The sequence below is a fragment of the Zeus faber genome (genome assembly GCF_960531495.2).
Source record: "Zeus faber genome assembly, chromosome: 13".
Classification (NCBI taxonomy): Eukaryota; Metazoa; Chordata; class Actinopteri; order Zeiformes; family Zeidae; genus Zeus; species Zeus faber.
In genome coordinates this window covers 8,396,504-8,411,366 of record NC_137198.1, presented here as the reverse complement: position 1 = coordinate 8,411,366, position 14,863 = coordinate 8,396,504, and the positions used below count along the sequence as shown (strand labels likewise).

Genomic DNA, 14,863 nt, shown 5'->3' with positions numbered 1-14,863 from the left:
TTTCACCGACACAGCCCCAATTTAGTACCGAGTCCCAATTCAAATTCAGTCAACAACACTCGTTTCTGACCATTTTGGCGATTCTGTCTGTTTCTCCTTCCGACTGTCGCTGTCAGTGATTTCACTGATTCAGGATCGAAAAGTATAAATGTCAGCGGTGGGAAAGTAGATGTACTTTGTTACTGTACTTAGTTTAGAAATGTCTAACCTTAAAGGTCACCAATTATAAAAAAAACTGACGGACCTACTAACACACAAACTGTGAAATAAGTCAACCCAGTCAGGTTTTCTTTGGGCCGCCTTGGTCAGAAAACTTGTCGTGGCCTTCCTAAAATTATAGCATAAGTCATTTTTGGACAAAAGTGATTATTTTTTTGGCCTAAATCATCATCTCATGATGCTGGCCGCCTCTGGTAAAATCGCCTACCTCCTCAGTATGTCAATAATCATCTATTGTCATAACCTTTTTGAATTTATATATTAATAAATATAATATGTTTGGTTCAGTTTATTGCGTCCATCAAAAGCTGAGAGCTAAGCATGGGAAGTGCTCTGTTGTTGACTGCAGAGACCAGCACAAATCTTTTAAAGGAAGGAGGGATCAATGCCAAGTGTCTGTGACAAAACTGCAGACGAGGCAAATGAAATAAAAATGTGAATTATTGTTCTGTGCGTTTCCTTCGCCGATTAGCACTAGCTAATAGCTGACGTTACGAGTTGTCCCCCGCCAGTTGTCGGACTGAAGCAGAGGGCTTTAGAGGCATGTAAGAATGGCTAGAATACATAATCTGAGTGGTATCTTCAGCAAAAAAACTTCATAGACATGTTTTGGGACCTGAGAGATTTATATTAACTTGTTGAAATATTGAGTATATTCAGGGAGAGAGAGACTATAGTTTTTTTTTTTTAATATTTTTTTATTATTTTATTACATTTACATTATGTTATTACATTTATATATTTTCTATTTAAATACGTATATATGTAACTATACATAATGTATATGTAAGTAAGCTATAATCAGGATATGAAGCATGAGCTTTATCCTTTAAACTGTATCATAGGACCTGTTATACTGTATCAAGGCACCAGATGTGACAAAGTACTTTTACTTTTAATAATCTAAATCCAATTAAGAGCAAGAAGATCTATATACTTTTACTTCAGCAGAAAGTTCAGCGTAGTACGTCAACTTTTATGGGAGTCATTTTGTGTCTGGGTTTTTGTACTTTTACTGAAGTGGAAAGTCTGAGTACGTTTTCCACCACTGATAAGTATACAGAACAATTTCTTTGCTTCCATTCCTTTCTCTCCCTGCACCCTCACCACCTGTGGGTCTCTTTCTCTCTCACACACACACACACACACACACACACACACACACACACACACACACTCATCGGTGTGGTGCACAGGTGTTGGTGGTAAAATAAACCTGTCTGGAGTCTGGCTTCTGCTTATAATTCTGTTCCTCCGTCCTTGCAGACACGCGTTGACCGAGGCTGTCAGACGACCATGGAAAATGGTCCACCCCAAAGGTTTTCATTTTGGGGTGGAGACCCTGCACCACCCAGCCGCCTACATCGCTTGGACACACATAAAAACCAAGGCATTAACATTTTTAACCACACCTGCGTTTCAGTCGGTCCCACCTCCGCCTACAGTCTCAATATAGTGGTGTTGCCTGGTGACAACAGCCCATGTGCAATAATGGCTCTGCAGTAAAATACTTTAATTTGGGGCCACACACACACACACACACACAAGAAGATGTCTTCAAATGAACTTTTATTATATCTCTCTTGTTTAGCCAATGAATTATAATTTTCCGCTTTGTTCATATCAGCCTGTGCTGGCGCAACCAGGAGGGTCACGGCAACCTTGGAGTTATGCCTGTATCTCGTGATTCTCCGGCTCGTACCACACTCCCTCCTCTCCGCAGTATTTTAATTGCTGAGGAAAGACCAGGTGCACGAGTCGGATCCACTTCAGACGGTGCTTCTCTGTTCCTCTGCAGCAAAGGTACATTGATGGTAGTAGGAAACTGCTTGCCGGGCATATACTGCATGTGTTGTCTTGCTCGCCGTACAATAACATTCTGCTCATCGCACACCTTTATGTTTGGCCTCGTCCACTTCTGCTCGCGCCACAAACTTTGCACCCCACGGGGTGCGGGTCGGACGAGGTTCCCAGCTGTTATTCAATTTACTTAGAGCTTTAAGATCGTAGTACTTTGACTTATTTCTCTCCGCACTCCATCCATAATCTCAGCTGGCGAAACTGCGGGCTCCGGAGGAGGCCTGACCCAGGGAAAATATCATACACACACACACACGCGCACCTCTTGGTCTTTGTCTTTTTTTCCCTCTGCAGGCGTTCCCTTGCCAGGCTGTAAACCTCCCAGCGCTGCCTCTCCCTCCGACCCCGTAAGCTGTCGACCAGAGCCGATCCACAGGACGCCGTGTTAAGGTGATTTTTAAAAATTTAAAAATCAGAATCCCAAAGCCTTTTTTTTACTTCTGGTACAACGATTCAGCGAACGAGGAAACTGGAGTGTGTCGTAAATCAACTGGACGATTCTAATACTTTGACAAAAATCCCAAATAAAGCAAAGGACAGAATCGAAGAACTCCATGAAATAATAAACTTGAGCACAAGGCTGCTCACATGACGTGTGAGAGAGGGAGTGCAGCTCCCTCACAGATGGAGAGATGGATGGATGCATGGATGGATGCATGGATAGATAAGTGGATGGGTGGATGGATGAATGGATGGTGGAAGGATGGATGGATGTGTGGATTAATGGATGGATGGAAGGAAGGATTGGTGGTGGGTGGATAGATGGAAGGATGGATGGTGAATGGGTGGATGGATGGTGAATGGGTGGATGGAAGGATGGATGGTGAATGGGTGGATGGGTGGAAGGAAGGACGGATGGTGGATGATGGATGGAGGGATGGAGGGATGGATGGATAGATGGATGAATGGTGGGTGGATTGATGGGTGGTGGATGGTTGGGTGGGTGGTGGATAGATGGATGGATGGATAGATGGAAGGATGGATGGACGACATATGGTGGATGGATGGTGAATGGATGGATGGAAGAGGCCCCGACGCGGGGCCTTTGAGGGGACGGGTAAAATCGATGGCGTATTGAGGCGCCATTATCTTTCGGTGATTAGGGACCGACCAGGGCGCTACCTTTGTGTCACGCACGCTTCAGGAACTTCACGAGTCACTGGGCGTCCGCTCAATTCGGACCAGCGTTTACCGTCCCCTGACCCACGGCCTGTTGGAGCACCGAAGTAAATCGCTGAAAAACACGATCCGCAAGCCGCAATTGGGACAAGTGGTTGGACCCCCTGTTGTTTGCGGTGCGGGAGGGTTCCCCGGGTTCACGGGGTTTTCTCCCTTTGAAACCCCTCTTGGGCGGGGCGCCCCTGGGGGGTGCGAGACCTAATTAAAGAAAACTGGGAGGAAGGTCCTACCACCAGTAAGAAGGAAATACAGTATGTTATGGGCCTGGGAGCAGAGTTACACGCGCTGATTCCTCCGTCATCACGGGAGAATTTGCTCCGGGCTCAGGAACGTCAGCGCCGCCTCTACGACCGGGGGAGTCGGCTCAGACTATTTGCACCGGGAGACGAGGTGTTAGTGTTGCTCCCTACGTCTACGGCTCTAAATTGCGGCAGACCAAGGGGCTTGGTCAAGCACCGGCTGCAGACGACAGCACAGCTCCCTTTTCTCGCGGCCACCAAGCTGCCTCGGGCTCGTCAGCCGACGGGAGACGTGCGGAACGCCATTCCTCCCCTGCCGGAAATTTTTATTATTATTATAATTATTATTATAATTATAATCATCGTTATCATCATTACTATTTATACTTCTGGCCAGCAAGCCTTTTTATTCGTCCGTCCAATAATCACTCTCGCCACGTTGGCGCACGGCGGCAAGAAGGGCTCCGTCTCCCTCCCTAAAGCCCTACCTGTGAGCAGAGACTCCCACACCAGTGTTGCCGGGGCAACAAAAAAAAACCATTTGCGTCCAGCGCTGAGCTTTGGTCAAGTTGTTTTTTTTCAACTGAACGTTCCCCCCAAAAAACCCAAAATGTCATCATTGAAACTCAGTTCCAGTCCCTTTCGACGACCCGACTTAAAGACAGGACTGTGCCGGTGACGCAGTCGCAGCGCAGCGGGGGGGGACTGATTCATCGGCGAGGACAGATCGGGAGGGAGCGAGACGCCGACACCCAAATAGAAGGTCTGGCAGAGAGACGCTGAGTGGGCAGGAAGTGGAGCCGCCCACTTCCTGTCACCAGTCAAGCCTGGAACTGGCCCAGACGTTATCGAAGGAAGTGCATCTGGTCGGCCGGTCTCCTCTTTCTCCTCTTCCCTCCACCTCCATCCCTCCTTCTCTCTCTCTCTCTGTCTCTCTGTCTCTCTCTCTCCATCTCCCTCCTTCGTTCTGTCCCTCTCTCCCTCTGTCTCCCCTCTCTCTTCCTATCTCATCACTTCTCTCTCTCTCTCTCTCTCTGTCTCGCTCTGTCTCTCTCTGCCGCCCTCTTTCCTTCCCTCTCTCTTTCTCCCTCTTTCTCTCTCCCCCCTCTCTGCCCTTCCCTTCCTCTCCCCTTCTCAGTCTCCTTATCTCCCCCTCTGTCTCTTTCTATGTCCCTGCTCTTCCCTCCCCCCAAGCCTCTGTCCTCCCCCTCTCCCCCTCTCTCTGTCCCTTTCGCGTCGCTTTTCCCTCTCCCTCTCTTTCTTCTCTCTCCCCCTCTCTTCTTCAGTCTCCCCCTCTCCCTCTGTTTCTATCTCATCGCTTTTCTCTCTCTCTCTCCCCCACTCAGTCTCTTGAGCTCTGCCTCTGTCTCTCGCTCCTTTTCTGCCTGTCTGTCTCTCTCTCTCTCTCTCTCTCTCTCTCTCTCTCTACCGCCCTCGTTCCTTCTCCCCCCCTCTGTCTTTCCCTTCCTCTCTACTTCTCAGTCTCCTTATCACCCCCTCTGTCTCTTTCTAGGTCCCTGCTTTTCCCTCCCCCCAGGCCTCTGTCCTCCCCCTCTCCCTCTGTTTCTATCTCATCGCTTTTCTCTCTCTCTCCCCCACTCAGTCTCTTGATCGCTGCCTCCGTCTCTCTCTCCTTTTTTGCCTGTCTGTCCTCTCTCTCTCTCCCTCTCTCTCTCTCTCTCTCTCTCTCTCTCTCCCTCCCTCTCCCTCCCTCTCTCTGCCACCCCCCTCCTTTATCCCTTCCAGCACTTCTCCCTTCACTTCCTATTACCCCACCATGCTATGTACCCCGCTGGCCCCCAACCCTGCTACTCCCCAAGGTGCCTCTTACTTACCCCCGCCCGAGGTTTTGGGGGGGAGGCACACCGACCGAATTTGATATGTCACCCCCCCCCCGCAAAGCATTACTCACCCACTCACTCACCACTCACCACTCACCACCCCCCCCCCCACCCCCCCTCCCTGCGTCCCTCCTTTCCCTCCGCCCAACCTTCTTCCACAGATCCAGGTTTATAAGGCGGCAGCAGCCACAGTGGTCTCAGTGTGCCCCCGCCCCGCGGAGCCCGAGTCGTGGAACCTTGACTTCCACCACCATTAGGACCATTACAACCATCGCAACCATCACAACCGTCACAACAGCCGCTGCCCAAAGCGGAACCCGAGACGTTTGGACGACGGCGAGCCGCGGGACCCCGCCCGACCTGCTTTTTTCCGCTCCCGGACAGCGACGGCGCGGATGCGAGAGCACGCGCGGCCGGCCCAGCTATGTCGGCGCTCGGGGTCTGGCGGCTGCTCTGGATCCTCTGCTGCACGGCGACGCCGGCGCCCGTGAGCGGCGTCGCCTCGGAAGAGAGCTGCGCCGACGACTACGACAATGACATCACGCCGGGCCAGGCGGAAGGTGAGCGGGGATTGAGCGGCGGTTGCGGCGGCGGAGGACTTTGCACTTTAAGTGCCCGCGCTCCAGCACTTATTTTTAGGTGTTTGAACTTGGCCCGAGAAGTGCAGTTTTATGGGACTTTATACTCCACTATAATCCAGAGCAATTATATTATATTATGTTATTATATTACTTTTCACACCGCAAAATTTGTCTGTAACATCCGGAGGGTTTGTTGATGCGTTCAATGCAGTCATTTTATTTGTGCAACCCAAACCGGACCACCAACACTTTAAGTGTAAGGTAGCGTAATAGAAGTTAAAGTGCTTGGGATGGAATGTGCTGTGGGAGCAGGCGAGGAAGCCCAACAACAATTTTCCTCTTAAGACCTTAGTGCAGCGAATGCAAAACATTAAACTGCTCTAATAGAATGTTGATTACAGGATTTTGGAGTGTTTTCCTCTTGGGTTACTTATACCATGACTGCAGAAAAGGATAGAAAGTACATTTTCCCTCACACTTTAGTGTTTTCTCAGTTTTGTTTTTCCTGTCCTGAGATGGCTTTCGTGATGGGATGAAGCTTCTTTATCATTCAGTTTGTGTTGAAGTTGATTGATTGGTCATTTGATTGATCGTTTTGTGACGATCTTTTTTTACTGCTCACCACTCTGTTTCATTGATGCCACCTTCTCGCCGCCCACCTCAGGGGACAGCGCGGCCAGGCCGTGCCAGACGGCGGAGTTCTCGCGCTGGGACAAGCTGTTCATCGCCCTGGAGGACTCCCACATGCGGCAGAACATGGCGTTGGATTCCCTGGAGCGCTGCTGCGGCGGGACGGCCGCCCTGGGAGCCCAGCTGCAGAGGCTGGAGAGCGGGACGACGTGCCAGCAGTGTCTCCCCGTCCTGGAGGCCGCATGCCGCGGACAGGCGGAGCGGGCGGAGCGGGCGACCCTCCGGCTGCAGCGAGGCCTGGCCGACATCAGGGAAGAGGAGGCGGAGCGGGAGGGGAGGATCAACTCCACGCTCCAGCAGCTCCTCCGCGGAAGCCAGGAGCAGAACGCGAGGCTGAAGAGGATGGAGGAAGATGGCGGACGGGGGGAAGACGCGGCCCGGGGAGGCGGTCCGGTGGGAGCCGGGCACGGTGGGACCATAACCCAGAGGCCCCGAGGTGCGGGGGCGGGACTCGGTCTGAAGACATTCCCGTCCGATTCGAAGCAGCAGGACGTGACGTCGCCGACGGACTTGGCCAAAATGGAGAAAGCCCTGGTTGGCATCGCGACGGAGCTCCAGAGAGTCCTCGGTCAGTTAAGCAAGCTGATGGAGCATTTGGGGTGACTGGAGGGAGGCACGGGACGATGAAAGAGATAAGGGACAGAAGCCGAGAAAAGTCAATGAACGTTCATCCATCACGTGAACCTTTTGCACTTTTACCTTGTTTTTGTATCTGTGTGATCTGGTGACAGCCAATGATAATGAACTTTAAATGTTAAGGGTTTCTTATAATGAATAAAACATATTAACCGAGCCAATTAGTCTCACGGAGAGCGTGCCTCCCTCCACCCACGGGGCGATGCACTCATTAAGAGACACTCACGTCTGGTTTTCCTTTTTTTTTTTTGCGTTAAGGTGCAAGTGTGTGCACCTGTGAAGGATTCATTTCATGTCTCTGTTTGTTCTCCCTCTGCATGTGGAGGCGCGTACACAACCGTTTTAATTTGAGTGTAGTTGCGGTAGTTACTTTGTCTGCGGGCGAAGTGTTGACGGTTTTAAATTCTGGGCAGGGCTCTCGCTGTAATTAGCCCCTTTAACGCTGCGTATTATACGTCCAGGCTTTGACGTATGAGGCAGCAGGGGTTTATGATTTCTGAAAGCCTGCCAGGCCTCTTACACCGCTCCCCCCTGTAATCACACACACACACACACACGCACACACACACACACACGCACACACACACATACTGTGCTGTGACATAGTTTGTGCTAATTGGAGTTATTTTTCTTTGTACTAACTGGTTTTCAATGTCATTTAAAAAATACCTCTTAATGATTTGAAATGTGTCCCTGTTTTTACTTGGTAGGACGGTGACTAGGCTGGTTGGTAAACCGACAGACAGACAGACAGACAGACAGACAGCTGGATAGATAGATAGATAGATAGATAGATAGATAGATAGATGGCTAGGGAAGATAGCTGTTTGGCGAACAGGTGATGGATCGGATGGACAGAGTAAGAGATTTATGGTTCCATCGAAAATTGGCCGGAGGGGAAGAGATGAAAGATGATAGATGGCCAGGGATAGCGAGAGGGGGATGGACAGACACATTCGGAGAGAGAGCGATGGGTCGACAGGTAAAGGGCTAGAGAAGAGGGGTAAAGTGTATTTACTTGACGTGAGGTCACCCCATTATATCATAAACCTATATTCTACTCATGAAATTCCTTTTACCTCCGCCTCTTTCTTAAATGTCACAGAACTTGGCCCGTCACTGTCCCGAAAAGCAACGGGCATTCAGTGCCCAAAAAAAACCCCAAAAAAACTTAAGTGACACAATTACAGTTATCCACACCAAAGCATCCGAACACACGTGCCCACACACACACTGAAAAAAAAAAAAAAACACATATTGAGATCTCTATGTCGGGGCTTTTTGAACCAAAGAGAGAAAAGAAAGAAACGAGAAGAGGCTGAGCCGAGGGAGGAGGGAAGCTCCCGTTTGCTTGACAGGCGCTCATCACTCCAAACTGAAAGGGCATTATCACCCAGCTGCGCAAACGAAGGACAAGAGCCGGGCGACCCATCATCCACCCCTCCTCTCTTTGTCCTCCGTCCCTCTCTCATTATCCCTTTGTTTCTCTTTCCTGTCCCTGTCCGCGTACCACTCCCATGAGCCACTTGCTTTTGTTTCCTATTTGTAGTTATCCCATTTCAGTCTTTATCTCCTCCTCCTTTATCTCTCACTCTCTCTGTTTCACCCTCCCCTCCTCCTCCTCCTCCTCCTTTTATCTCTCACTCTCTCCCGCTTTCTCTGTCTCGGGCTAGAAAATCATTCGGTCGAGATGTGGCATCAATCCTTGGCTGAGCCTCAGCTGGCTGACAGAAGTCAATGACATTCAGCCCCTGTAAACCGCGGCCAATATAAGCACACACACACACACACACACACGCACAGACACACACACACACAGACACACACACACTAAACTGTGAAATCTTGTTTAGTGAAGTCAACACCTTCAGACAGAGACAACCTGGAGTTCACCATAAAGCTTTTTAATGTCACGTCACATAGTCACCATCACAGACGACACAATATTGGCACTTTTTCCAAAAGCATAGAAGACAAATTGAAAATAGATCATTCTCCTGTCGATGCTAATCAGTCTCTTATTTACATGGACGGCCTCACACAGATACCCCGTGTGCGTAGGGGAGGCAGGGAGGGACATAAAAAGAGAAGGAGAACAGATACAGAATTGTGAGGAACATGGAGAACTTGTCTATTTGATGGGTGAGTCCAGGATCTCCTCATACTCCTCTCTCTGCCGCCGTCCTCCCCCGCGGGAGGGGAGGAGCTTCATGGCCACCAGCCAACCAACGGCGAGCACCACCATCGCGTCCCCGACCACCACCGGGGCGGACGGCGCCGCCGGCAACACGGCCAGCTGCAGCAGCATGGCCGTCGGTACTTCCAGGCTCTGGGAGGCGGAGACCAGGGCGGGGTGGAGTCGGGTGAGGGCGTGGGTCATCCCCAGGAAGGCTCCCACTGAGCAGGCGGCCAGCCCCAGCATCAGGCCCCACGCCGGGGCCCCCGAGGGCCATGACCAGCCCTCCTGTAGCAGGGCCATGGAGGTCGGTGCCAGCAGACAGCCGGTCCAGCTGACGGTAAAAAGGGCCGTACCCACTCCCACTCGCTCCTTCAGGGAGCGGTAGTTGACCAGCGCCAGAGCCATCCAAAGCCCAGCCAGCGCAGACAAGGACCAACCGAAGGCGCTCCGCCAGAACGCAACCGGGTCGGTCTGTGAATCGGACTCTGACTCGTCCGTCGTCGGAAGCAAAGCCAAGCCCAGGCCGCACAACCCTGCTGCGATGGTGATGCCGTCGGACAATCCCAACCTCTCCTCCAGCAGCAGGAAGGCCAGGATCGCCGAGAGCGCCGTGGTGGCCATGCGCCAAGTCGTCATTCCGTCTTCCGTGGATACGAAGGTCAGGGAGGAGTAGGCGCAGCAGAGGGCGAGGGAGTAGGTGACGCCGTAACAGAAGAGGCGCAGGCGGTAGCCCCCCGGGCCGAAGGGGTTCTCCCCCCTCTGTAGCGGCACGGCCACGGAAAGGAGCTGGACGATGGAGCGGACCAGCAGCAGGAACAGGGGGCCCAGGCCGAAGCGCTCGGAGGCCAGGCGGGTCAGAACGATGAGACAGCCGTGAGCCAGCGCCGCAGCGAGAAGCCCCACCCAGGTCAGCCGGGACGCGGACACCGACGCCTCGCCGAAACTGGCCAGCTGTTCCCCTACACCTCTAGCGGGGCCCTTGGCTCCCCCGCCTCCCAACTCGCTGCCCTCTCCCCCCCCCACGGCTTGGGGTCTGAGTGGCGTGCCCTTGTCCCTGTCTTTGTCTTTATCTCTGGATCCAAACAGAGTCCGCGGCCACTTCCGGCCCTCCGTCAGCTTTTTCCTGTCGGAGGTCTCCTCCACGAAGGAGCCAAAGTCCTCGAAGGAGGGGGCGTCGTCGTAGCCGTCGTCCCCGGGCTGCGGGAAGTGTGTGTGTATGCCGGGCTGGGGCGAGTAGGGCGTGTGCGTGGCGTATTTGGCCGTGACGGTGTGCGGGTGGATTTTCACTCTCTTCTTCGAGCTTCCCAGGAGCTGAGTGGACTCCATAGCGACACTTCAGAGGAGGCCGGCACCTGCAGGGCAGATGGAGGGTCAGATTGATCTCCGGAATATCTAAGACCTTGGACGTTAACGCCATTTTTTTCCCCCACTCGTCCCGAGTTCAGCGGCTCACACAAAGTTTCCGTGTCTGAATTATAATTCTTTCAAATCGCTATATCTGTACTTTTGGGAGCTTACACGAGCCCGCATCAGAGCCGGAAGATGAGCGATGACTTTCCCTGCTTTTCTCTCAGATAACATCACCTTCACCGAGGGCCGGAGATTTACAGTTACATAACACGCGGTTTTTCCGCCTCGTTCGTTTTTTTTTTCCTTTTTTTCTCTCCCTAGTCCTGCTCGCGCCCCGTTCCCTCTGTCTCCCCTCACCCTTCCTCTTCGCACTCCCGCCCAGGCACGCCGACGACGCACGCGTACGTATTTCCGGAATCTATTTCGTTTTGTGTCGCTCACGCTTTTGCGGGACGTGTACAGCGTTTTTTTTTCGGGTTGCCGTCGGAACCGTTAAAAACGGCGCGACAGCGTTCGTCTCGCAATCTCACAGACGTAATGAGCTAATTAGTGTCTGCGGTGCGGTGCCTCATCTCCCTCCACTCGCCTCCCTCCTTTATGGTTCTCCTCCACGGCTGACTAACCTATAACAGCCCTCTGCAGGGGGGAGAGAAAAACACCGCGATCCGGGTGACGCAGGGGGCATTTTCGACACTTCCTTTGTGTGTTCGGCTCTGGGCGGAGTCCGGCAGGTGCTCGCCGGCCGGCTTTTAGTGCAGTCCCCAGGCCGCTGTACCGGGAGCGGATCACGCGGTCAGGTTATTCAGGTGGAGAAGTTTCTGTTCCTTCAGGGGGGGACGCACAGCATCTCCACCCTATCGGCTGGAGGTGCTGTGGCACAACAGCTGCGCCCTGGCACGGCCGCATCATCCCGGAGGGTCGCTTACTGTACATTCAAAGGGACGTGGACACCTTCAGTCAATAAATTGATGTTGTGTTGACCCCATCACTGTATTTAGGCTGCAGTGCCCGCACAGAACACGATGTCTCTGTCCCTCAACAAACCGGGAGTTCATCTGCTGCTATCAATCAAACCTAAATCTCAGATTGAAATCCGTCCCTCGAGCGACGATGTCCCCGCGAGGGCTGCAGGTCAATGGGAACCACGGTTAATGTGAATTTTTAATCGACTTGTCGCCCCGCTGCCCCGGCGTCCGATTAGGTCGGTGGTTGTGATTTATCGTTTTGCGCGATGCAGTCGGCCACCGCAGTGCTGCCGCCGCCGCCGCTCGAGAGAAAGGAAGAAGCTCATTTCACACCTCGCACCGCACCACAGACGCCGTCTGAGACTACAACCAGGCGGCGGGAGTCGAGCCCGCTGCAGATTAAGCGAGGACCCTCCATCTCTCCGAGAAGAAGCTGCTCGTTCCCGGGCTCAGGAACCCCGTTACAAGTCCTGCACTGCTACCTGGACCAGGAACGTGTCGATAAACATATTTTGATGGAAACAGAACTGATGCAGGAGCTGACTGCAGGATCACTGGGATGCCCTGCGTCTCATTCTAAGCATCATCCTCATCGTGCAGGACGACGGCGGAGAGGTGACTTCATCATCCTCCCTTAAAAATACCAGACATCAGGGACGCTGCTGCTGTGCGTGCGTGCGTGCGTGCGTGAGTCAAGTCAAGGTTATCTGGGTTCCTTGTACGCGCGCCTCCGTGGCGCGGGCGAGTAGAAGACACACACACGCACACACACACACACACGCATGCACACACACGCACACACCCGCGCGCACACACACACACACACTAATAAACATTCTAGACACGGGGCGGGGAGGTTGGGTTTGATGTTACAGGTATAAAAAAAATCCCATAAAATGACACATGGAAAATTGAGAAAATCATTTAGAAAACGTGTTATTACTACACGCCACCCATCCATCCACCCATGCACCCATCCATCCATCCATCCATCCATCCATCCTGGTTACAACCATCTGAGAAGCACCGTGACCGATTCATGAATGGGGAGAAGCGCGCACCCGCTCACGGGGCTGGAAATCCACATTTCCAATAAAGCAATTAACACAGAATGAGCGACTTCACAGGATTTTTGTTTGTTTGTTTGTTTGTCTGTTTCTTTTCCCAAATAACAACGCAAATTGGTCAATTGGTCAGCGTTATTGCCGCCCCCCCGAAAAAAAACGGGAAAAACAAAACAAAAAAAAAAAAACCCACTCACCTGACGTTCACCACTTCATTCACCGTCAGGATGGAGATAGACCCACTCGAGGCTCCATCACCTCTCCATCCTCTGGCCCTGCAGCATCCGGGAGGAGCTCTCCGCTGCGGTGCCTGAGTCCCCGAGCAGCCTGGAGGAAGAAAAGGCTTTTATATCTGGAGCTCGCTCCCACAGCACTGGTGATGAGGAGAGGATGGTTCTCCAGCTCGGCTCGATCACTCATATAGAGAGAGCGAGAGAGAGAGAGAGAGAGAGAGAGAGAGAGAGAGAGAGAGAGAGAGAGAGAGAGAGAGAGGTAAGAGAGAGGGAGGGAGGGAGGGAGGGGGCTGGTGGATCATAATGTCTGAGCATGCGTGTCATAGCCTGCTAAAAAAGCCTCATCCTAGCCCCTGCATTCGCCAGCTCCCAGCATCCCAGTCTGCTGTTTCCCTGCATGGGTTTCAGTGTTGATGTCATTATTAAAGGGGTAATCCGTGGGATTATTTTGCTGCAAAGGAAAATCGTATTTGTTGCTTTTTCGAGCTGGCACTTTTTTTTTTTTTTAAGAAAGAGCCATTAAACGTACATGTATTTGCGTTGTGCATGTGCTCCTCGATATGCTGTTTCCTGCAGTCGGTGGCAGAAAACGGAAAACTTTCAAGAAAAGAAAGCGATCATCTCAGAGCGAAGACGAGGCTAAATGCAGATGTTGAAAAAAACAAACAAACCCATTGCAGTTTGGAATGGAATGCAGTGGAATGGAATGGAATTCTAGGGCTTAAGCCAGCTTCACACCGAATCCGAAAACGCATCCGACATCCGCATCTGAGTACTTTGCTCAACTGGACTGAGGCAGTTCCGCCTGCGACACGCCACCTGAGTGGCGTTTTCAGGGCGCTCCAACACAAAAAGACACAGGCAGAGATGTTGCAACCACACCAGTTAATTGTAGAGAGTGGCTAGATGTAACAAGCCAGGAGCAGATGGAACCTTGTCGTGACAGAGGCGTAGAGCCACCCCCGATCACGGGCCCAATTACCTAGACCCAAGACAGGTGTGGCTGCTTAAACCACACCACCCGGCACTACATACCCCCAACACCAAACTGAGGCCAGGGACAATCCGTGGCCCAAGTCCACCCCCCTTCCCCCAACACACACACCAAGCAGAGAAAGACAGTTTCTGTTCCCATATCCAAAAAGACCCAAAAGTAGGGTTCCCATACCATAAACAAACAAAAATGTCCAACAAAACCGAAACAGTCCCCTTTCCTGGAGACCTGGTTCCCCGGAAGAGCACGTTCCATGGCCCGACCCTCCCCCAGGGCGATGACAGACTCCCCTCCTCCCTCCTGGAGCGTGGGAGCGTTGGGCTGCTGTGCTGGCTGCTGGAGGTGTAGCCGGGCTTGGCCGTTGCAGGGGGCCGCTTGGAGGGGTGGCCTGGCTGCTGGGCTGCTGGATGGTCCCGGCGATGGCTGCTGAGGGGAGCAGCTAGCTGGTTGGTTGATGGGTACCCGTGGTGGTTGCTGCGGATGCTTCTCCCCCCCGGTCCTTCCTTCGCTGGACATCCTGGGTGCTGCCACTGCCAGTCGGGAGAGGGCTGGTGGCTGCTTAAACCACGCCACCCCCACACTGCATGGACATTTACCATGTTCTATGAATAGGAGTTTAAACTCCCTTTATATAGTGTTTGCAAAGTGCGGATGAATTAAAAATACACACAGTCCACTAATATAAAAAGAGATTTATTGATAGTGGACATGTGGTCATCATTTAATATACGAAAAAAAATTGACACTGATATTCCACACGGCAGCACATCACAGCATCACGTGCAGAATCCGACTTTCCATGGGAATGAGTATCGGGAATGGGATTCTGGTTT

The 14,863-nt window shown here is 52.2% G+C and overlaps 2 protein-coding genes across 2 annotated transcripts; one reads left to right on the top strand and one right to left on the bottom strand.

Annotated features, from left to right (window-relative positions):
• Positions 1-5,558: 5,558 nt before the first annotated feature.
• LOC307239475 (uncharacterized protein) lies at positions 5,559-7,924 on the top strand. Its single transcript, XM_080012858.1, has 2 exons — positions 5,559-5,898; positions 6,584-7,924. The coding sequence occupies exons 1-2, from the start codon at positions 5,763-5,765 to the stop codon at positions 7,210-7,212; spliced, it is 765 nt and encodes a 254-aa protein (XP_079868984.1). The 5' UTR covers positions 5,559-5,762; the 3' UTR covers positions 7,213-7,924.
• A 1,452-nt stretch (positions 7,925-9,376) lies between these two features.
• On the bottom strand, positions 9,377-10,750 carry slc35g2a (solute carrier family 35 member G2a; the record flags this gene model as incomplete). The annotated part of the gene is made up of 1 exon (XM_080011922.1): positions 9,377-10,750. The coding sequence occupies one exon, from the start codon at positions 10,748-10,750 to the stop codon at positions 9,377-9,379; it is 1,374 nt and encodes a 457-aa protein (XP_079868048.1).
• Positions 10,751-14,863: the final 4,113 nt, after the last annotated feature.

Excerpts from the sequence above, each read along its gene's own strand:
- LOC307239475 (XM_080012858.1), top strand. The coding sequence starts at position 5,763 with ATGTCGGCGCTCGGGGTCTGGCGGCTGCTCTGGATCCTCTGCTGCACG. Across the intron at positions 5,899-6,583 it reads CACGCCGGGCCAGGCGGAAG|GGGACAGCGCGGCCAGGCCG; the intron begins GTGAGCGGGGAT and ends CGCCCACCTCAG.